At 38.3% G+C, this 23,780-nt stretch overlaps 2 protein-coding genes across 2 annotated transcripts; both read left to right on the forward strand.

Annotated features, from left to right (window-relative positions):
* Window positions 1–4,860: 4,860 nt before the first annotated feature.
* Window positions 4,861–7,559, forward strand: LOC129445218 (B-cell receptor CD22-like). Its single transcript, XM_073860016.1, has 3 exons — window positions 4,861–4,941; window positions 5,655–6,011; window positions 7,270–7,559. Exons 1-3 carry the CDS (start codon window positions 4,899–4,901, stop codon window positions 7,557–7,559), a joined length of 690 nt encoding a protein of 229 aa, XP_073716117.1. The 5' UTR covers window positions 4,861–4,898.
* Window positions 7,560–13,707: 6,148 nt separating this feature from the next.
* On the forward strand, window positions 13,708–15,346 carry LOC129443833 (uncharacterized). Its single transcript, XM_055204071.2, has 5 exons — window positions 13,708–14,176; window positions 14,257–14,362; window positions 14,472–14,529; window positions 14,641–14,882; window positions 15,191–15,346. Exons 1-5 carry the CDS (start codon window positions 13,966–13,968, stop codon window positions 15,234–15,236), a joined length of 663 nt encoding a protein of 220 aa, XP_055060046.2. The 5' UTR covers window positions 13,708–13,965; the 3' UTR covers window positions 15,237–15,346.
* The last annotated feature ends 8,434 nt before the right edge of the window (window positions 15,347–23,780 follow it).

Genomic DNA, 23,780 nt, shown 5'->3' on the forward strand with positions numbered 1-23,780 from the left:
ACACACCTGATTCAAATCATCAGCTCATTACAAGAGATCTCCATGAACTGAACTGAGTCTGTCAGACAAAAGAGACATACAAAATGTGCAGAGCATTGGGCCTCCAGCAACGGAGTTGAGAAACACTGCCATAAACGTAATGCATTTTATACCGCACAACCTGTATATTCTATTCCCTTCCCCTAACACAAACCCTAACCTCAACCATCACAGAAAACTTTCTGCTACCTTACCCAGATATCATGCAACCATTGAAACAATGTTAAAAATGTTGATTTGTCAATGTTAATACCATTGAATCAATATCACGTCCTCCATTACTATTGAAAAAATATTGAAATTTCAACAAATCCCCATTATTGTGATCAGTGTTTGCTTTAGCGAGTCCCTTGACTCTTGTGATTTAATCATACGGTTTTTTTGGCTGTTAAAGCAGTGTTTTAAAATGCATCTGCTATTGCAAAGAAAACAAATATCTAATGTTATCCAGTAGTTTAATTCTTGAAGATATATCTAAATAATATTAATGAAATACTGTTAAAGATGTATAAGAAATAGATATTACAGTACTCCTTAAAAGCAGTGACAGGTCTGCTATTTTGAGAATTATAAAAACATGTTTCGAAGGTTACTACTGAATCTATCTCTGACATCATGAATCGGTCTATGAATCTCATCAATGGTGACGATCAACAAAAGAAAGTTCACAGTTACAAATAAATTGGATAGATTACATTAAATTTGCACGAGGTCGCGTGACTGCGGTGATTGGTTGAAAGGTTTTTTCGATGCCCCTGACCCAGGAATGCGTCGAACTCTGCAAAACAAACAGTGTAGTGTAGTCTTCTACATTGGGGCGGTTTCCCTGACAAGGTTTAGATTATTCTAGGATTAGGCCTTATTTATATTAGGACGTTTAAGTAGCTTTTGCAAACACAACTTATAAAAACAATTCTGGTGTACATTTTGAGACAATGTACTGTATTTTGAGTATACATACTGGGAACTATACAACACCTGCACAAACTCTCTGCTCCTCGCCACAGGGCTTTTCATGTGCTCCGCCCAAGCAGCAGTGCTTTGCCTTCTGAGAATATAGTTCCCATTATGTATATGGTTGAAAGATGGCTGTGTCTCATATGACCTTGTTATTTGTACAACATATAAATAGGGAAATGTTGGCGTTATTTTGTCACTTATTGGGAGCAGTATGCTAGCTGGAGCCATTTACGTCCAGTCTAGCGGTGGGTCAGACAGGGTTACGGCACGCACGGAGATGAAAAAACATAGGTATGGACCTATCTAACTCTGGGGGATATGGTGAATAAGATAAAATCCCCAAAAGTTGGTGTGTTTCTTTAAGATATGTCTTTTTAAGATATGCTTTTAAATTAAGACAGCTCAAACATGCATTTTAGTCTGGGACTAGGATTAACCCTGTTCGGGGAACCGCCCCATTAAGTCGATCTAATTGTTTATAAAATCCATTTTCACTGACTATTTCCTCTTTTGTTTTATCTTTTTGGTTTCACTGATAACTTTCACTGATAACTTTGGTTATCTTTTTGGCTTCACTGACTGTTTCCTCCTTTTGGTTTAATGTGGTTTCTCTTTTGTGTTCAGTGGAGCTTATGTGGATTTTGTGCCGAAAGTTCAAGTTCCCCCTCACTATACTCAAAGCATTATTTTTTTGTGTTAGTCTGCTTTTTGTCATATTTAGTTGTTATGTTCATGTTTATTTGCATTGCACTTTTAAAACTACAGATAAAGTAGGAAAGCGGTCCACAAACGAACATGGGGTTAGTTGTAACACAGCAATTTCATAAAGTTACACAGGGCCAAGTAATTTGCTTTTAGTCTTTTTCTCTCACTGTCAGAAGATGATCTCCTGTGAAAAGTTTTGATGTTTTTTTATTAAGAAATTGGACAAACATTATTTTAGGAGCATAAAAGTATTTTTCTTTTCAGAGTTATGGGTCATCAAATCCAACTTTATATTATCTTAATAACTGAATGACTTACAACATAACACCATTCTGAAACACAGCTGGAATAAAACATAATTCAAATAATTGCACGTTATGATTTTTTTGTCTTAATTGTGCAGCGCTTTTAAAATATCTATCCATGTGCATTCATTCAAAATAGGATTGCTAGATGAAGGATCATGGATGGATGGATGGATGTGTGGGTGTCTATCTATTATAGACACATGTACAAATAATATCCACATCTAGTACACACTGTAAATAGAGTAGTATTGTAGTATTGTGTTTAAGGTTATGCTCCACTCCCTCCATTCCGGTATTTAATGTTGTTTTCTGTTGTGAGTTTTCTGATACAACATGCTTATTGTGTTTATGCTATGTGTGTATTTCTTTGTGGTTGGGTGGACTAAAATTTATTCCAAACAATTTGAATATTGTTCAGAACATGAACTTCCTTGTAACATCACAGATGAGACAAGCATCATAAACAGGTTGGGTACAGCATGAGGGTGAGTATAGATATTGACTTTTTTAGTGAATTAGCTTTTCATTTAGTTACTATTTCAATTATTTTTTGTTACCATAGCATTTTTTATATTGCAAGTGAACATTTAAGAACGTCCATGTGTTTAATTTCATATCATTTTCATTTATTCGTTTATTTATACAGGGACAATGCACAGCAACAGTGTTGTGCTAGAGTTAGCTGAGCTAATATGCATCTGCAGTCCCTGGGCAGGATGATGTTACAAAAATTACAATATTAAAAAAACAAACGAACAATACAATACATACAATATCACATTATACAACATTAAAAATTCAAATCCAAGTTAGTGATCACACATCTGATTTTCCTTAAGCCATACTTTAAGCGTGATTTTTAAAATACAAAGGGGCGGTTTCCCGGACCAGGATTAGCTTAATCCAGGACTAGGTCTTAGTTTAATTAGGAAATATAACTAGTTTTAACAAACATGCCTTACTAAAAACATTACCTGTGTGCATTTTAAGGCAAAACAAAGGGCCCTGATGTATTTTAAGATATGTTAGTGCAAGTTGTTTTCAGTTTGGAGAGCTCTTAAAATTGTTTAAGTCTAGGACTAGTCTAATCCCAGTCCGGGAAACCGCCCCTAAGTGTTTTACTTTCTCTGATATAAACAGGTATTAAATTCCATCGTTCTGCTGCTCTAACTGAAAAAGACGATTGCCCAAAAACAGTTTTTTTAAATTTAGTTGAACAATCACCTCTAACTGATGACCTAGTCTGTCTGATATTATGGTAAATGGTAAATGGCTTAAGAGGTGGTGGTGCAAGATCATGAATTAGTTTGTACATTAAACACACATCAGAGACCTACTTGTAGCACAGTAAGATAACTGAGGAAGGAACATTGTATGTAAAAAAAGCTTAGCAGCAGACATGGGTAATTGATGCCTAATATTCCTGAAGATCATCAAACTTGCTCTAGTATTTTTTGAGACCTTTTTAATATGTTTTTTAAAATTTAAATTAGAATCCATAATCATACCCAAATATTTAAAATATTCAACAATATTTATTACCTCTCCTTTAACTATAATATCTGGACCACGCTCCTCATCTTTCTTGATCGAAAAAAACATTCCCACAGTTTTACTAACATTAAGACTGATGGTGCGTTTACACCAACCGCGGTAGAGGCATGAAGCGCGAGTGATTTCAATGTTAAGTCAATGTGCAGACGCGTTGACGCGCGTCAGGAGGTCCCGCGTTTCCGCCTCATTCGCGTGTGAAGCTCGTGCGAAAGGCGGGAATTGAGCGTTGTGCGCGGTACGCGCGAATGCTGCTTTTGTGCATTTTGCGGTTCACACGAATTTGCGGCTGACGCCCGAGTTGAAAAATTTGAACTTTGGCAGAATTTCGCGCCGCGTTATCCAATCAGGAGCCTGCCTGCTGCTGTGGTGGCAGCCCCGCCCGGAGTCACTCACTCAAGCAGTCACTCGGAACTATATGACACAAGTTGTTATTTCTATAGGATACAGGAATAAAAAGGACATCGCTTTGAAGAGTGTCAGTAAGGACTTTGGGCAACCTGGTAAGTTATAATACACACTTCACTTTTGAGTCACGTGACGTTTATCGACCCCCGCCGTTTATTTTCCCCCTATAGTAAGGTTACCCAATACAAACTGGTAACTCTCTTGATAAATGCACAATCAACATGAGTCATCTTGCAAACAGACACTCGCACAGCAGTTGCCCCTCCCACAAGAAGCGGATTTTGCCTCGGACGCGCGTCAAATGCTTGCTTTTTCCGCGTGTCTACTCGCTCTACACGCGCGAATGGATTCAAAGTGTTCAAGCGGCAAACTAGGCGTGGTAGACGCGATTTTGATGCCCAAAACGCGTTTGGTGTAAACCCTGCATAAGGCAAGAATGACATAGCCAGTCTGAGACTTTATTCAATGCAGCATTTAGTTTGGTAACAGCTTGTTCTTTCGTCTTAGCATGAGTATAAACAACTGTATCATCTGCATACATCTGTGTTGGAGGCAAATAACAAACATATTTATAAAAAAGAGACTTTCAGCTTGCCTTTACATTGTATTCAAAAAGTTAAGTAAGATAGATCCCATTATCTGTCATCTGAACACTTGAGATCAGACACATCAGATCTCTGGAAGAGTCACGCTGAATGAATATTGCCTGTTTGTTGCCAAAGTTCAAGTTCTCACATTTTACTTTGTCATTAATATGTTGTATTATGTTATATTATGAAGGTATAAACTCAGAATGTTGTTTGTAAGACAAATGTAAAACTACTATGGGGAAGGAGTTTATAGTAAAGTTTGGTTGTGTTTTCTGAAAATATGAAGTTAAAGATGACATGTTTCATTTTGTGTGTTTAGAATTTGTTTCTGTATAGAATGGCTCTTCTTCTTCCTCTGATCTTTCTGCTCAAGATTCAGCGTGAGTCTCTTATGTTGAATTATACCATTACAGCAATTTGTGTCTGTCAGTCATCTCTATCTCAACTACAACTTGCAAATTATTTTGCAGGTCAGTCATTTGTAAATATTGCAAACGTCACAAGACTGCTTGCGGTCCACCTTCTGTTAGATTGTGCATTCTTGGGCTAGTCTCACAACGCAGCATGTTGTAAATATTTTTTTTATAAACTGGTCATAAGTTTTTAAAGTCAATTACGTTAAAAGGCACATTATTATAATATGAATTCAAAAACTCAACATACTAATTCTGACTAGCATGCTAATCTGACTATTTCCATGTTTTAGTGCTATAATTGGGTCCCCAGTGATACTATCAACCTAGAAAATGTGAAGAACATTTATGGTTGGCATTTATCCAAAGTGACTTACAAAGCAAGGAAAACAACAAAGTGATTTGTCATAGGGAAGTAATAATATGAGAAGTGACGTACAAAGTTATTTCCTCACAAAGAGTCACATTATTGAGCCACAGGTCGCTCACTGCAAACGATAAGAAGAAAAAAATATTTACGCGATTTGTGATCATCTGTGTGATTGTGTGTACAGCTGTGATTTTCTCAAAGATTATCCTCATTATTCTCTGCGGTGCTTCACACTTATCACTTTTACAGTTTGGTCATTTATAACTGTTTTCATAGTCCTGTATAAATTACAGACTGATTTGTCTTTCAGGAGTTTATAGTGCTGATAATGGGTGGGGTGTAAATTACAGCTCTTCATCCATCTGTGCACTAAAGGGTTCAACAGTGATAATAAACTGCACTTATAAATACTCTACTGGACATCAGATCATGAAAGTGTTCTGGACCAACACGTATGTTAAAGCAGATCATGAAGAGTTTCCAGATCTGTCTAAGGACTCTAAATACAGTCAGAGGATTCAGTATCTGGGAGATAAACATCACGACTGCACCATGAGACTGACTGATGTGAGACAGACAGATTCACACAAATACTATTTCAGATTCACTACTCAGATAGAAAAAGACAAATGGCTTGGAAGACCTGGAGTGACTCTTGATATCACAGGTAAGTGAATTACTCACTGATGATAATAATGTGTGTTGAATGACATGTATATAGGGTTGCCAACCGTTCCGTATAATACGGAATCGTCCCGTATTTGACACATAAAATTCTTGTTCCGTATTGAACTGATACGGAACGCAGTTTGTTCCGTATTTTATGAAAATGTATTCAGTGCAAATACATGACAGACACATAGCTTATATGTCAGCCATGAACGAAGACCGCGTCATTTGTATAAGAAAACCCTGACAGTGCGGTAATTTCTCCCTCTGTTTGTCTATGATCAGCGTAGCGTTTTTAACATCTTGCAGCCCCATTGGTCGTTTCAGTCATTGTGATGTCACGTATCATAGCAACGATGACGACAAGTGACAACAGCGGGAAATGTAAAAATGACTGCATCCGAGCAGCCGGCGAAAAAGAAACGAGCACAAAAATATAGAATTGAATGGGAAAATGACTACCCGTGGCTGGAATGCGTGAGGGACAATGAATACAAGGACAAATGTACCATATGCCATCGCGTTTTTTCTGTTTGTCACGGCGGAGTGTGTGATATTAAGCAGCACGCATGAGGAGATAATCACAAGAGGAGCGAAAATCTGCGGGCACAGGATGGAGCAATGTCAAGGTTCATTGTCCGTCAGTCGTATCCAGAGGCTCATATGGTATGTAATTATGTGGATTTTTAAAGCTCAAATATAGTTAATAAGAAAGTGATTATATTAAAAGAGATAGTACAGGTTTCGCTTAACAATCCACATATATCTCTCTCCAGTGCTCTCCCTCTGTTCCCGTGTCCCGCTCCATAATGTGTAAATAATTTCTGATGGGTTTCTTATTAAATACTTATGGATTTAGATAGCTCAAGGTTTAAAAAGGGTGGGGTCTTTGAAGAGGGCGTATTATAAACTTAACAAAAGCATGGTTCATTGTTGGCAAAATGATCATGATAGCCTTTATATTTCACGTCTATGTGGTTCCGTCTTGTATACTTATTAGGCATACTTTGCTATTCATTAAATATTTAGGCCTACGAAATTGTATGAAATATATTTATCTAAATTTATCAATTAGTTTCCACTATTTTCACCAGAAGTCTTCATTTCAGGGGTTATTTTTTTCAAAATTCTCTTCCGTGGGGGCATGTCACCGGACCCAGGCAAACACCCATACCCCCCCCCCCCCGTTCCTTATTTCCATTTCAGAAAGTTGGCAACCCTACATGTAGATATCTGTATCTGTGTTGTGTTGTCAGATCTTCAGGTGGAGTCTTCAGGTGAGAGAGTGATAGAGGGACATTCAGTGACTCTTACATGTAAAAGCAGATGCAGTCTGACTGACAGATCAACATTCATCTGGTTTAAAAACACACAGTCATTAAGTGAGAGAACAGACAGAAACAATCAACTCATCCTGCAGTCAGTTACAAGAAATGATTCAGGCAACTATAGCTGTGCTGTACAGGGACAGAACCTCACATCACCTCATCAATATCTCAATGTCATATGTAAGTATAAACTAAATAATTTAAATCCTTCTTTCTAAAGCAGACAGGGGTCAGGGATGTACTCTTAAGGTCTTTACACACCGTTTAACGTCACGTTTTTCTGCTTTCACACCCACACGAATTTTACTGCCGCTGAGCCGAGTGAGGTGCAATTTCACTCCCTGGACATTAGATGGCGCCTAATACAAAACAGATATATAAAAATTTAAGTTCTCATTTTAACCAATATACTCGTTTTATAGAGGTTGGGTGGGTAGAACAAGGAACCACCATTTTGGTTGTGCCCAAAAATTTTAATACTCCTGCAAATTGGTAAGTGTTGCCTATAAATATAATGATGCAATATTATGTAGTTATTACAAAAAGAGGTCACAATACTGATGTACAAATATATGCATAGTGCCAAAATGTCACGTTATTTACAATTAGTTTTTTTAATCAAACATTTATTTTTGTGAATGAACTGCAGTTTGCAATAACAATCAGAGACATGACAGTAAAATCAAATAAAACAGGATTCAGAAATGTTGGTTCACTCCAGAAAAGTCACAATGACTGTAGTAGTGCAACTGAACGGTAGTGCAAATCAACATTTAGAAATTAGGCATTTTCAAATGTATTTCTTAAATGTATAAACACTTAAAAAACATAAGTAAAATGGTATATAATAAACATTAATTTGTGTGAACAAGAACTGGCAGAGCTGTAGAGCAAATAAGTCACAATGATAGAAGTCTAAGTGAACTGTAGTGCAAATAAACATATCTATGAAATGTACATGTTCAACTGCATTTCTTGAATGTATAAACATTAAAAAAATAACTAAATAAAATGGTATATAATAAACATCTATAGGTGTGACTCAAAACTGGCAGAGCGCTCCTTCTGTGCTCTTCTTTCTCTCTTCTGTGCTTCGCTTTCAATTTTTTCCCTTTAGCATCTTTTGATAAGAGGTACATCTCCAGAGGTTCGTCTCGGACTGTTTTCTTTTGTTTAGATTGGACCTTGTCACGGCTGGTGCTGGATGATCCTGAAGACGTGCTTGCTGGGGCCTCCTCACTTTTGCTCACATCATTTTAGCAGAAATATTGCTATGAACACTGTAAAGATAAATGTAGTTTTCATCAGAAACAATCTTTCACACTGAGGGCCATGCCACGATATCCATGAGGTCAATATTTGATTACAAATGTAATTTAGATTCATGGTATTTTATCTGGCTGAACAAATGCAGCAGATGTTACCTATACACAGAACACAAATTAACCTCCTAAAACCCCACCTTTGGTTTGGCTTGCATTTTAGATTTCTCCAAGCTATTTGGGGTTAGGAAGAAGCAATGAATATAATAACCAAATATTTTTCTTTGAACATGAAGCAGTGTAATTGTCCACTTTTGTGTACAACAGGTTCCAGTTACACACAATGAAATACTATGGTGCAAACAACAAAACATGTGATATCACGGTGTACAGGGAACATGCCATGGTATGAAGTGTTCAATGTCAGTGCATCACATATCGTAATGTAATGCACCAATAATAAATTTTTATTACTTGCACAGTTATAATGTAGATTTGCACTACTGGTCTGTTCAATACACTACTGGACTGTCTATTTCATACTCCCTGTTCTTTGCACTGCTGGACTACTTGAATTGCATCATTTGCACCCCTCTGTACTGAATATTAGAATAACAATTCACAATAACCTAAGCCATTGCACTCTTAGTTACAATCCAAATTCATTCATGCACTACTTAAATATTAATTTCACTACTGTTCTGTTTAGTTTATTATGTGCACATCCAGTTGTACATTTCTGTAGATTATGTTCATAGAATTATGTTCATAGTACCACCCATAGTAAGTTGTTACATCGTATTACATAATCCTGCACCTACACTGCAAAAACCCGGGAGTTAAATTAACACTGCTCAGAGTTTATATAGGTCCACTCCACAGAGTGCCAAAAAAGCAACACCGGAGAGAGTTAAAAGCTACAATCTGTGACTTTATTCTCTCTATCACCATCTCTGTTTGAAAACTGAAATTGCATTTTACATCTTACTTGTAGAGTTATTTTCTTAATTTAGGATTAGATGTTGGCTGTTTCATTTAAAGTCACCATTATTGTGATTAGTGGTTGTTTTAGTTGGACTCTTGAGTCTTAGTCTTAGCTTTTCAGCTTTTTTGGCTGTTATAATTACATGTGTTAAAAACATGCTTTTTGTGGCCAAAGAGGAGACACTAGTGCATTTCTATGATTATAATGGTTATTAGGATATACTTTCAAATAGCACTATTAAAAAATAATTTATTTAGTGGTTTCTTACTAGAAGTATTTATTTCTGTCAATAATATGATACTGTAGTATGAGATCCAGCCATCTCATTGCAGTTTTTCATTCTGAACCATTTTTAAACACTGACACAGATTAACTGCAGTCTAATGTAGACACTTAAACATCAAGAATCAGAGTATGAATCACAATGATGGTGACAATAAAATGAAAAGCTTCATGCTGCAATGCATGCTGGGTATTAACAAATTACAAATCTCATCCAGAACTCCCAGAATGCACTGCGGCATGAATAAATAATGATTTTTTTTACTATTTTCTTTGTCACCATTGTTGAGATTCATACTCCAATTCTTGATGTCTGTGCATCTACATTGTTCAACGGTTAATGTTTTTGTGCACACTATTAAAATCCTTCAGAATGACAAACTGCTATGAGAGTTCTGGACCTTGAACTGTAGTGATTTATTATTAATAGAAAATGATGCTTCTGATGAGGGAGGAAAACTATATTAATAAATCTGTTCATTAAATGCTTATGTTTGACATTTTGTTTTAACCATCAATATTCAATAACACAATAACCTTTTCTTTGCTATAACAATGTGTTTTAAACACACTAAGATATAGCAGTTAAAAAAAACTAACAAGCTAATAGTCAAGAGTCAAGTCCAACTAAAACAACCACTGATCACAATAATGGTGACTTTAAATGAAACAGCAAACATCTTAACATAAGTTAAGAAAATAATTCTACAAGTAAGATGTAAAATGCAATTTTAGGTTTCAAACAGAGATGGTGATAGAGAGAATAAAGTCACGGATTGTAGCTTTTGGCTCTCTCCGGTGTTGCTTTTTTGGCGCTCTGGGGAGTGGACCTATATAAACTCTGAGCAGTGTTAATTTAACTCCCGGGTTTTTGCAGTGTAGATGCAATTATTATTGATATCCTGCACTTTTTATACTGCTTTTGCACTTCTGGTTAGACCTAAACTGCATTTCGTTGCCTTGTACTTGTGTAATGACAATAAAGTTTAATCTAATCATATAGCCCACACATCTATGTATTGTAATGTTCTTATATATCACGTTACCTTCGAAATTCAGTCGATGATGTGAGGAACTCCGACACCTTCATTACCTCCACCCTCCACAGCCTCGATGCATCTTCTTTGTGTGTTTACCTGTTCCACGTGCTCCGCAAGACCATTTTGTGCTTGAGCGCCACCAAGTCGTGTTTTACTGGAACTTCAGCAGCGCCAGGCACGTGAACAAAAGCGCCAATCTCATTGGTCGGCCAACTTTTAACGCGCCGCGTCAAACCAAAAAACGCGTCCGAGGCGTTTTTCTGAAAATGACGCTTTTGCGCGTCGCGCTTTTCGCGTGGGTGTGCGCACTCACATTGGCGCTCGTTCTTGAGTCACGAGACGTTGAACGTCGACGATAGACGCGCACGAAAAACGTCCCGGTGTGTAAAGACCTTTAATGCACTTAATCTCCTCTAATACAAAGCAATACAAGTATACCCTCTCAACCTAGAGCATCACGCATTAACAATAAATAGTGAAATGAGACTATTGAGATCATTATAATAATAATAATTCCTTACATTTATAAAGCGCTTTTCTCAGTACTCAAAGCACTTTACATATGAATGGGGAAATCTCCTCAACCACCACCAATGTGCAGCATCCACCTGGATGATGCAACGGCAGCCATATTGTGCCAGAACGCCCACCACACACCAGTTTATTAGTGGAGAGGAGACAGAGAGATATAGCCAATTAGTATGAGGGATGATTAGTAGGCCAATGGACAAGTTTGGCCAGGATGCCAGGGTACACCACTGCTCTTTTTCGAAGGACATCCTGGGATTTTTAATGACCACAGAGAGTCAGGACCTCGGTTTAACGTCTCATCTGAAGGATGGTGCTTTTTTTGACAATATAGTGTCCCCATCACTATACTGGGGTGTTAGGACCCACACAGACCACAGGTTGAGCACTCCCTGCTGGTCTCACTAACACCACTACCAGCAGCAACCTGGTTTTCCCAGGTGGTCTCCCATCCAAGTACTGACCAGGCTCAGCCCTGCTTAGCTTCAGTGGGCAAGCTGTCTTGGGCTACAGGGTTATATGGCTGCAATTATTTCTATTATCATTAATCAATAGGCCACCTTCTCAGTTTAGATTCTTTTTCCCGGAATCTGTGTGTGCGTTCACACAGATACCATAAAGATCCCGTAAAGACATGTGACGTGTTTAAAGGGGTCATAGCGTGAAAATGTTAGCATTGCCACTTTGTAGGTTTGAGCAAAAATGTGTCGTTTTGGGTGTGTCTTTTAAAATGCAAATGAGCTGATAAAGTGCATTCACTGATCACAATGATGGTGGTTTGATGCAATTGAAACTCAATTGTGCTGTGAATTATTTTTCTCTCTTTCTTTCTCTCTGCACTAAATGGCAGTGCTGAGGTTGGATAGTGTACATTAAGGGGGCGGTATTATTCTAATAAGATATCCTTATGACATCATAACGAAAGCCAAATTTCAATGACCTATTTTTGCTCACACCTACAAAGTGGCAATGCTAACATTTTCACGCCATGACCTCTTTAAAGGGGCCATGGCATGAAAATGAGACTTTTTTCATGTTTAAGTGCTATAATTTCAAACCCAGCCTCTAGTATCTGGGCCACGCCTCCTTATTTGCATACACTCCTCAATCCTCAAATGCCCAATCCTAAATCCTAAATGGCTAAATGATGAAATGCCCAATCCTAAATCCTCAATAGCTAAATAACCAATTGCCCAATCCTAAATACAAAATTCATTTTCAACTTTGACTTTTAGTTTTCTTTTAAGACTTTTCGTTTTGGGCTTTTAGTTTACAATCGGACCCAATAATCCCTCCATAGAAAGAAGCACTGGTAACCCAATTATACAGCCCAGTCTCACGAAGTTTCGTTATATGGTCACGTATTTTTTTGATTCTTTTTTCGTGCTATTGTCACGAAATTTCGTGTTTTTTCGTAGTCGTATGGCGAGTTCCTGTTTTCGTGTGATTATCACGTATTGGTTACTCGACTGTTTTGTCCTATTTTCTTACCATTGTCGCTTCGGTTTAGGGTTAGATTTACATAAAATGACATCCCTAACCAAACCCAACTCTAACCCTAACGCCAGGCGACATATAAAAAAATAAATCAGGAAAAATAGTATAGATCAATATATTAAGTGACATTCTAATGCAAGCACCAAATCTAACCCTAAACCGAAGCGACAATGGTTTAAAAATAGGAAAAAACAGTCGAGTAACCAATACGTGATAATCACACGAAAACAGGAATTCGTTATACGACTACGAAAAAACACGAAATTTCGTGATAATAGCACGAAAAAAGAATCAAAAAAATACGTGACTATATCGCGAAACTTTGTGAGACTGGGTAGCAATTATAGCACTTAAACATGGAAAAAGTCAGATTTTCACACTATGACATCTTAAAGAATACATGTTTTCACACTATGACACGTTTAAGAGTACATTTTTCACACTATGACATCTTTAAGAGATTGCGTTATTTGTTCTTAAGTTTGAAATAAATCGCTTTAGTGTGAATTACATCTGGACATGGTAGCAAAAACACAGGTGTCACAGAAATCTCTGTGTGCATTAAACAATTTTAACTTTCTTGCACTGCTACTTTACATATACATACAACACAGCCTGTCTATTCTAGCCTAAAGCTCTTTACATCATTTTTGCATGTTTATATCCACATATGCTTCCTTAATGAGAAAACTTTTGGCTACTCTCTGCCTTTTGGTACACCTATTACTCCGACCTGCAGTAACCCTTGCTTGTGCTCATTCATGTCAGTATACTCAATATAGTTAACTTCAAGCTCATGCCCTCTGTTGGATTTTGATTGGATTGCATCAAATTAGTCCAATTTGGACCAAAACCCAAATTGAAATGTGATATTTATCTTTATATTCATGTAAGTACCTGAAAGACTGGTAAGGACCCCAGGCCTTAGTTTGCCTCACACTGCTTTAAGTGATGCACTGTGATTGTATATTTTATTATATTAGATGCTCCAGATATTCCTGTGATCTCCATCAAACCTTCTGGTGAAATAATGGAGGGTGATTCAGTGAATCTGACCTGCAGCAGTAAATCAAATCCACCTGTTCACAACTACACCTGGTTTAAGGTAAATGAAACATCAGCTGTTGGATCTGGACAGACATATAGCATCACTAACATTAACTCCAGTCACAGTGGATGGTTTTACTGTGAGGCTCAGAATGAAGTCGGGTCTCAGAGATCTGCGGATGTTTTGGTTAAAGGTGAAATTTTATTTATGGTTCACCTGAGTAACTTTATATCTTCAGTGTGAGAGTAAATCTTTATATTTTTCTTCTTTCAGTAAATCATAGAGTCCTAGTACCTAGTCATAGGTCGCTGTTTGAAATCATAGCGGCATGTGGAGGATTATTTATCATGGCCATGATCTTCATTATTTTATTCATAATGTAAGTTAATTAACTTTTACGAATGTAAGTGATTTACTTTCAGATCAGATTTGAATGAATGTGTACATTGGAATAAAGAATATTTATATAATGTTTATTATTTTACCAGGAGAAAGCAAAGAGTTGCAAAAACTGAAGATACAGCTCTCAGTCAAGTAAATCTTCAGGTATGGACTTAATGAAGGATAATCTTTATAAAGTATCAGGCTGTTTTGTCTAGACTCACATTTGTTTTGCACAGTTTAGTTTGCCTAAAGAGTTGTTTTCTTTAATTTCAGGATAACATGTACTGCAACATTTCTGAATCAGCCCATTGTGATGATGTTCAGCATGGGAGTGCTGTACCCAAGAAACCCAAAGCAGACCAAACATCTGTAGGAGAAACTCTGGAATCCAGTAATCCAGAGGAGATCCAGTACGCATCTTTCCATCATCACAAAAACAAAGAGTTGAAGAGTTCAGAAGAGATTGAAAACCCCTATTGCAATACTAAAAATTCCCAACCTGATGCTGCTGTAAGGTGAGAAGAACCAAGTTAATAATTGTGTCCCTGCCTCTGAAAACCAAGCTAAAGTCATGTTTCTGATTTACTGGTTTCTAAAAGAAATCATACGACATAATGTAAAGACCATTCTGTGAAAATGTAACCTTGATATCTTTAATACTGACTGAAAAGGAGTGTGTCAAAGACTGAATTCAAAAAGTGAAATCAAACATGATCTGAAACTCATACATTCTGGAACTGAGAAGGTCTATAATCTTTGAGTAATCAAAACAAATCACTTTAATCATCAAATAATATAATATTGTGTTTTGGTTTGGTTTTAGGTCGGATCTGGAGAACACTTCTGTGATCTACAGCAGTGTAAAATGACCATCATGGTGACTTTTGTTGTGTGAAATGCAAATTATCCAACATTTATATATCAACGGTTATAACCAATTTCATATATAATCTCTAAGAATGATAAAAACCCTGTATTCTTTTATATGTTTTATACTGTTAAAGATATGTATTCTTTTATATTCCTTATAATGTTTTATACTTCTTCACGCAAAGTATTGTAATCACTGAGTTGGAAATATATGCATGACAACTCCTAAATTGCATGTTTTAAAAGAAGAGAATAAACGTATGTGATTTTAGATTATTTTATTTAGAGTAGAAAGATTAATGCGTGTTTTATAGAACAAAGTAAAAGAGATACATTACACTCTGACGCGTGATTTGCAGACCGGTCTTCGACAAAGAAAGAAGAGCTCGGAGAAGAAGATCAAAGAAACTTTGTTGTGTTAGGGACACTCCCCAGAAAATGTAAGATCAAAGGATCAGAGGCGTGCCGTGAGGCCTTAAACTTGATGTTGGAATTTGGCCTTGAGACTTTGACTATAAATTGATGCTGCTGCAGAACTTAGATCTGGATGCCAATGACAGCATCTCCGTTGTCTGACAGCCTGAAATCTTATGTGCTCTAGACTTAGACTGTATTTTTTTTCATTACTTTTTATCTAATTTGGTAATTTTATTTCTTTTCTTTTTAATTCAGCAAATCTTGTAATCCCAAACAACTAAATAATAATTTTATAAAAGACAAGAAGAAGTCTGCATTCGTGAACAATTATATGTGCACAGTAAAATCCCCAGTGTTAAATTGACACTGCTCGGTGTTTGTATAGTCCACACCAAGATTGGTGTTGAAGAAACACTGAAGCAGTGTTAAAGTTAATAAGATAATGAAGTGATTGAGTCATTAATAGTGAACACCTGCTGGTCATTCCGTGTCAAATCAACTCTATTTTGGAATTGTTCCTGTCTTAAAATATGTATTTTGTTGACTCTTTTTCTGTAGAAAGTAATACTAAAGTGAGGAAGAGGGCCAAATTATTAAATGCAATAGATGAAATCACCATAGTTAAATGAACACTATCATCATCTCTGTTTGAAATTACAACTAAAACTAAAATTACAACTTGCTTGCAGAGTTACATGGATGATAGGTTGAACTTCTAAAGAACTGCTGAAAATCTGGTTAATAAAGTAAGTCACCATTGCTCCGATTAGTGTTTCCTTTAGTTGGGTACTTGGGTCTTGAAGTTTGGTATTAGTTTTCTTCTGCTCATTGTGGCAGTGTGTTTATAAAACACATCTGTTAAAGCAGAGGAAGATGAGAGAAATGAAGTCTATAACTGTTACTATGTTAATTAGTATGAACGTATAAGTCTTGGGATTCAATGATATCATAAAAAAGTAATCACTTAATATGAGTGTTTAATTTATGTTCTGCCAACCCTGTGAGGCTCCCATGAAATCCAACAGTGCTGTAAAGTCCACATCCCCTGAATAGTTAAATAATGTTTACCCAAATCTAATCTGTGGTGTAAGTCAGACACACTGAGACATCAACAATCAGCCTATAAAACACAATCATGGTGACAATCAACAAAGCTTCATGCCGCAATGCATGCTGGGTACCAGGATTGTAGAAAACTTATTCATAAATCCCATCATGCATTGCAACATGACAAAAACTTAGCAACTTTCTTACCATTAACTGTCACCATTGTTGAGATTTGTATCAGAAATCATGAAGTCTCTCTTAAACAAAAAACAACAAACAACAACAACAATAAAAAAACACTTAAGCAATATAGCAGTCTCATTCAATACAATGTCATTTGCATAGAGCTTTTCTATAATTAATTTGTGATTAAATGTTTCAATGATTTGTAGAGTAGAATATAATAAAAATAAACTGAGAATGTCTGGAAGGTTTTCCCCTTACGTGAAGCAATGAACAAGTGGTTTTACTAAAACATTGTTGCTATTGCTAAAAGAGGAGAGTTAGATCAGAGAAGATCAAGGGACAAATGCCTAACTTAATTTAAACACTAATCACAGTAATGGTGACTTCAAATGAACTCATAACAAATTAAGATTTAATGTGATACATTTTGTGATAAATGTCTATTTGACTTGTGAGACATCGCGTCAGAAAGAAGATTTGTCTACTAAATCACGCGTGTGGATGCTGGAATAGTTGAGCACTTGTATATTGTTCTGACAGCTGTTTAGAAATTAAACTTATCCAATTAGAAAATAACTCAGCAAGTTATCTTTTTATTTTCAAACAGAGATGCTGATAGAGAGGCAAACGTGAAAGCTTTTGGAGGCATACACCCAACAGTATTCATTTATTGCATTTAATAATTTGTCTTTCTTTATTATTTTAGTATTTTCTCCAGAAAACGAGTCATCAAAATAAAAATTTAGAGACAGGAAAATGTCCAAAATGTAATTGATTTAAATGACCAGCAGGTGTTCACCATAAATGTCTTAATCATCATTTCATTAACTCATTAACTTTAACACTGATTCAGAGTTATATTTTTAACACCAGTCTTTTTTAACACCGATCTTGGTGTGGATTATATAAACACCAAATAGTGTTGATTTAACACTGATAGAGTTAATTTAACACTGGGGATTTTCCTGTGTGAGTATGATCTAATCCTAGTTGAGATTCATACTCTGATTCTTGATGTTTGTTGGTCCCCAATTATACAGCGGATCATTTTTGTCAAATAAACATTGATTAGTAAATTAAAGCTATGGTCTACGATTTCAAAGATTGTTCATTATTAATAACCTCATTTAGATGCTGGTTATGGTTCTACAGTAACATCCTAACAATATGAAGAGAAAAAAGAATTTAAAAAATCCATTCAGTCTATTGGGTGTATGGTAGCAGATAAGTTGACCAATGTAAACTGTCCTGCCGGATAGCTTACATTGGTTAACTGCTCTCATCCAATCCCTGCTACATTTGAAAATCCACCTCGTGCTCGCGTCTCCACCCCATCGCACACCACCCCGCCCCTCTCCTGCCTGCGACATGAAATTTGTGTCAGTGTATGGTAGCTAGCGAAGCAGCAACATCTCACTAATGGAAAAAAAACTAAACGACAGCAGCAAGCAGCCCCTGCTTGTCCCTACAGTAAAGGTTGGAAGAAAAAGGAAGTCTGTTGAAGAAAGAGCAGAGGTTAAAAAAATTTGAAAAACGCCGGACTCTAAGTAGAATCAATATATGGTCCGCCATTGACCGTTAGAGGAAGCTTCAGGGAGATTTGGGGCTGAAAACCGACGCCGACACGGCAGACTTTTTGTTGAACAGGTACGCACTTATTTATACTTTTATTGTGTGAGGTGTTACATAAATATCTTTTTATGAGTACATGCTGTCGTTCGGCATCGGAATGTTAGCCGTTTAGCATCGCGTATCACGGGTCAAAGTAATTATATTTACAAAGATTGTGTGAGGTGTTACATAAATAGTATTATAATTTGACTACATGCTGATGCTGCCGGTCGTCATCGGAATGTTAGCCGTTTAGCATCGCGTATCACGGGTCAAAATAATTATATTTACAAAGATTGTGTGAGGTGTTACATAAATATGATATTATCAGTCTGACAACATGCTGATGCTGCCGGTCGGCATTGGAATGTTAGCCGTTTAGCATCGCGTATCACGGGTCAAAGTAATTATATTTATAAAGTAATTTCTTGAAGCTCATGAGGGGAAACGTATGCCAAACGTTGTTGTGAAAGTAAATAACGTCAATTACAATCATAATTGTTCATTCCTTCAAGCCTTTATGTGTTTACTGCTCGGTAAATCTCTGTTCTGATGTTTACTACCAGTGATCACAGCTTGAATGAGTGACGTTGTTCAGGTCGTTTCCCCTTGGGAGGGATCAGGTAGCACAGAGGGGCGGGAAGAGTTTTTTAAAACTTACTAACCGTCTCAGGATTTCTAGACCGATTTTCAACATCGTAGACTACAGCTTTAATTAGGTGATGATCTTCACCACTATGAACCAACCACAACAGAATTACACTATTAACTTTACGGGCCCTATTTTAATTATAGGTGCACCCCATCAGACTTTTGAAAATAAATATGGAGCCAGATTTTTTTATTTTATGTTAGAAAATATGACACATTGATGCAGATTAAACTACCCAGTTTATAAAATTTACCAACCTTATAAATAAACAAAAGTAAAACGCAACACGCACAATATTGCAGAAATAATATTAATTCACATAACTAAAACAATTTATAATAATAAAACAGTGACAAGTACCTTTCATTTGCAACATATACACTTTTATTTAACTACAGTTCTTCAAAATACCCAGACGTCACAGGCGTGCATTGAATCTTGGGATAACCAAGGCTGTAATGGATCCATCTATGAATCCTGGGGCCTCATTTATAAAGCGTGCGTATGTCACAAGCCAGGGGCTGGCCGCTAATGGTTAAGCCACGCCCCTTCTAACTTCCACCTCGAGGAGGTCCCCAAAACCAACCCAATGACCAGACAACAACGAGTACAGGTAAGTATAAAAATATTCTTTATTTATTTAAATATTTAAAATATATGGGGACTTGGGGGGGAAGGGAAATTAAAACTAAAATCAGAATCTGTCCTCCAGGGGGCCACGGCTGAATGGAAGACGGAGGGTAAGGGGAGGGGATTTTGCGTCGGGGAACTGGCTCCCGCCTCTGGTTCCCTCTACCCGTGGCGCGCTCCTCTTCCTTCCTGGAGGCAGAATAAAATCACAATAAGTGTGGGTGTGGACTTTTCTGTTCAGTGTACCTTTCTGCAGCGCACGGCGTTTCGCCGCCTATCTCCCACAGTTCCTTGCTCGTTGTCTCACTCTTCTTCTTTATTTTCTCTCTCTTCACAGACTCTGCTGGGACACAGGGACACAGTAAATCGGCTCCAAGGCTTTTCTCTCACCTCTGTGCTGGTTACAGCTTCTAGGTAGGTATGGCTCTTTCCACAGCTCAATATCTCAGTGCTCACGCTGGCTCTCTTTCTCTCCACAGACGACTGCTGGGATACAAGGACACAGTGAATCGAGGTCTAGGGTTTCTCTCACCTCTGTGCTGGTTACAGCTTCTAGGTAGGTCTGGCTCTCTCCACAGTTTAATATCTCAGTGCTCGCGCTGGCTCTCTTTCTCTCCACAGACGACTGCTGGGATACAAGGACACAGTGAATCGATCTCTAGGCGTTCTCTCACCTCTGTGCTGGTTACAGCTTCTAGGTAGGTATGGCTCTCTCCACAGCTCAATCTCTCAGTGCTCACGCTGGCTCTCTTTCTCTCCACAGACGACTGCTGGGATACAAGGACACAGTGAATCGATTTCTAGGCGTTCTCTCACCTCTGTGCTGGTTACAGCTTCTAGGTAGGTATGGCTCTCTCCACAGTTCAATATCTCAGTGCTCACGCTGGCTCTCTTTCTCTCCACAGACGACTGCTGGGATACAAGGACACAGTGAATCGAGTTCTAGGCTTTCTCTCACCTCTGTGCTGGTTACAGCTTCTAGGTAGGTATGGCTCTCTCCACAGCTCAATCTCTCAGTGCTCACGCTGGCTCTCTTTCCCTCCACAGACGACTGCTGGGATACAAGGACACAGTGAATCGAGTTCTAGGTTTTCTCTCACCTCCGCGCTGATTACAGCTTCTAGGTAGGTATGGCTCTCTCCACAGCTCAATATCTCAATGCTCGCGCTGGCTCTCTTTCTCTCCACAAACGACTGCGGGGATACAAGGACACAGTGAATCGATTTCTAGGCTTTCTCTCACCTCTGTGCTGGTTACAGCTTCTAGGTAGATATGGTTCTCTCCACAGCTCAGTATCTCGCAGACGGCTACGGGTGGCGGGCTTAACGCTGGCTGGCTATGCAATGCGTCGATTGGACAGTGGTTTACAATGGGACGCCGGGGACCAAGACCCACTCGGCGGACTTGTTGGCTGACAGAGGGGCGAGGAAGTCACGCCGGCACACCGGGTCGAGCGCTGCCCTTTCCTCGAGACCCGTTGGTCAATCGAAAACCGGACCGGGGCGCCCTTTCGTCGAGACCTCGGGCCGGCGGATCTCGTTCGCCTCTATTCTGTAGTGATGAAAAAGACACAGGTAAAGTAACAACAGTAAATGTAGTACTCACGCACACCGCCAATCGCACAACTCTTCACCGCCACTCTGTAATACTGTCAGACTGAAGCACACTACAGCATAAATGTACAGATGTTCTCTAGCGCCGTTTTTCCTCTTCGTCGTCCCGGGACGAGTGACTGAAGGCAGGGTTACGTCAGACAAGACACAGCACTCTCACTGCAATACACAGCATTACACAGCACCACTTCAAGTGAAAAGTTCTACATCCAAAAGACTCACCCACCATGCTCAGTGCACACAATGACACCCGCCTTCTTCCACTTTGCTCTGGGCGAGAATAGGGAGATGGTAGACGGCCTAGTGTTTGTTTATTGTCGTCACTGTAGCTGCTTACACCAAAAACCCTTCGGCTCACCCACCACGCTGGTACAGGGGTAGGGCCACTCGTTCTCTCTTGAAAAACACTCCAAACGATTATATAAATCAACTGCATATAAAACACCTACTTCAAGTGATGTATTTACTCACAACTTCGGTCTCCCTTCGTCCTAGGTTGACTTCACGCTGTAATGACTCCAGATGCATAAACGAGGCATTTTCCAGCCACCAACACCACCTTTCCACAGGTGTGTACTCACAACAGTAAGTTTTCCTCTTCTTCCGTTTCTCTCATCCAACGTCAGTATCTGTCTAATATTCCACCTATAAGGTCGTCGATATCTTCCTTTGTATAGATCAAATGATCCAAGCGAGAGGGAGAGAGAGCAATACAGCGATCCAAACAGCGTATCCGGCGAGCCCAACTCGGCGCTACGATACACCACAACACACCGTAACAACAGCCACGACTGTGATTTACGTTGTCCTAAAATACTCTCCTGGTGTCGCTTTCGTCCAATCACCCGGCGCTCCTCTTAATCACTCCCAGCTGTGTGTAATTTGGCTGATTTCAGCGTTCGCGACGCTACCGGATGTCCGGTGTTTTCTCTTACCGGTCCGGGCGGAAACATCCGGGCGGAACCAAACTTTCCCAATTTTTGGTTCCGCCTAAAAGATCGTCACTCCTGTGACACGTACGCACAGATTTGATCGTAAAGTGTGCGTAGGCAAAAATCCAAGGCAAAGTCCATATTTATAAAAACCGTCTTTGACGTGGAAAAGTGCTTAGCGCCACGTCAGGGTCTGAGCAGACGTACGCACTTTTGCTTGTCTGATTGCTGCAGGTTTTTGGAAATATAAGCCATTCTTGCTGTTTGAAATTGGGTTTAAACCTTGACAAGCGATTTTTTTATATGTCTGACATTAATTACGCATCGTTTAAAGGCGGAGATCTGAAACTGCTCGGCTGCGCGCACAAGTTCAAGTTCATTTGCGATTTATAGATTTGAAAGGGGTACGCGCGTTTTCTGCACGTACGTTCGGTTTATGAATCGCACGTACGCATTTTTGTTTAATGATCGTAAGATCAAATGTAGGATGGTTTTTACGCAGCATTTTATAAATGAGGCCCCTGGGTTTCAATGGAAAAAAGGGCCACATTTGGAGGGTGCATGTGAAGGAGCCTTCGATTTTGGGACACCCTTCGCCTAGGCCCATTGACATCATTGGCCTTCAAATAGGGCATTGGAAGCCGCAGCCCCTGAATTGGGATGCACCCAAAATTGACAACTTCAATAAACCACCATCATGCCCATCAGTGTTTGCAATTCATCATTTACATTTTAAAGGGGTCATATCGTGAAAATGTTAGCATTGCCACTTTGTAGGTGTGAGCAAAAATAGGTCATTGAAATTTGGCTTTCTTTATGATGTCATGAGGATATCTTATTAGAATAATACCACCCCCTTAATGTACACTATCCAACCACAGCACTGCCATTTAGTGCAGAGAGAAAGAAAGAAAGAAAAGATAATTGACAGCACAATTGAGTTCAAATTACATCAAACCACCATCATTGTGATCAGCGATTGCACTTCATCAGCTCATTTGCATTTTAAAGGACACACCCAAAAACGGCACATTTTTGCTCACATCTACAAAGTGGCAATGCTAACATTTTCGTGCCATGGCCCCTTTAAAGAACACACCCCAAAACGACACATTTTGCAAACATGATGTTGATTCAATAGGATTAATATTTTTTAACATTGTTTCAATGGTTGCTTGCTATCTGGATGGTCAAAATGTTTTTTGTTCAAATGTGCAGAAATCACACCTCGGTTGGAAATATAAATGTGTTAATCATGTGAAGAGAAGTAAACTTTTGGACATTTTCCGGTTTTACACATTTGTAGTGTTGCCACTGACTTTGAACAGTTGTGAAACGGGTAAGAGCTGCATTTTGTTCTTAATGTTTTCAAATTCTGTTACAAAATGTTATATCAGATGTAACTTGAACACTTGAACACAATTATTTTTATTCATAATTAGATAAAATATATAT

Source organism: Misgurnus anguillicaudatus, chromosome 3 (assembly GCF_027580225.2).
Source record: "Misgurnus anguillicaudatus chromosome 3, ASM2758022v2, whole genome shotgun sequence".
NCBI classification, from domain to species: Eukaryota; Metazoa; Chordata; class Actinopteri; order Cypriniformes; family Cobitidae; genus Misgurnus; species Misgurnus anguillicaudatus.

Coding starts and splice junctions, on each gene's coding strand:
- LOC129445218 (XM_073860016.1), top strand. CDS start 4,899: ATGGCTCTTCTTCTTCCTCTGATCTTTCTGCTCAAGATTCAGC. Junction 4,942..5,654: donor CTTTCTGCTCAAGATTCAGC/GTGAGTCTCTTA, acceptor TTTGTCTTTCAG/GAGTTTATAGTGCTGATAAT. Junction 6,012..7,269: donor AGTGACTCTTGATATCACAG/GTAAGTGAATTA, acceptor TTGTGTTGTCAG/ATCTTCAGGTGGAGTCTTCA.
- LOC129443833 (XM_055204071.2), top strand. CDS start 13,966: ATGGAGGGTGATTCAGTGAATCTGACCTGCAGCAGTAAATCAAATCCA. Junction 14,363..14,471: donor TTCATTATTTTATTCATAAT/GTAAGTTAATTA, acceptor TTATTTTACCAG/GAGAAAGCAAAGAGTTGCAA. Junction 14,883..15,190: donor CAACCTGATGCTGCTGTAAG/GTGAGAAGAACC, acceptor GTTTGGTTTTAG/GTCGGATCTGGAGAACACTT.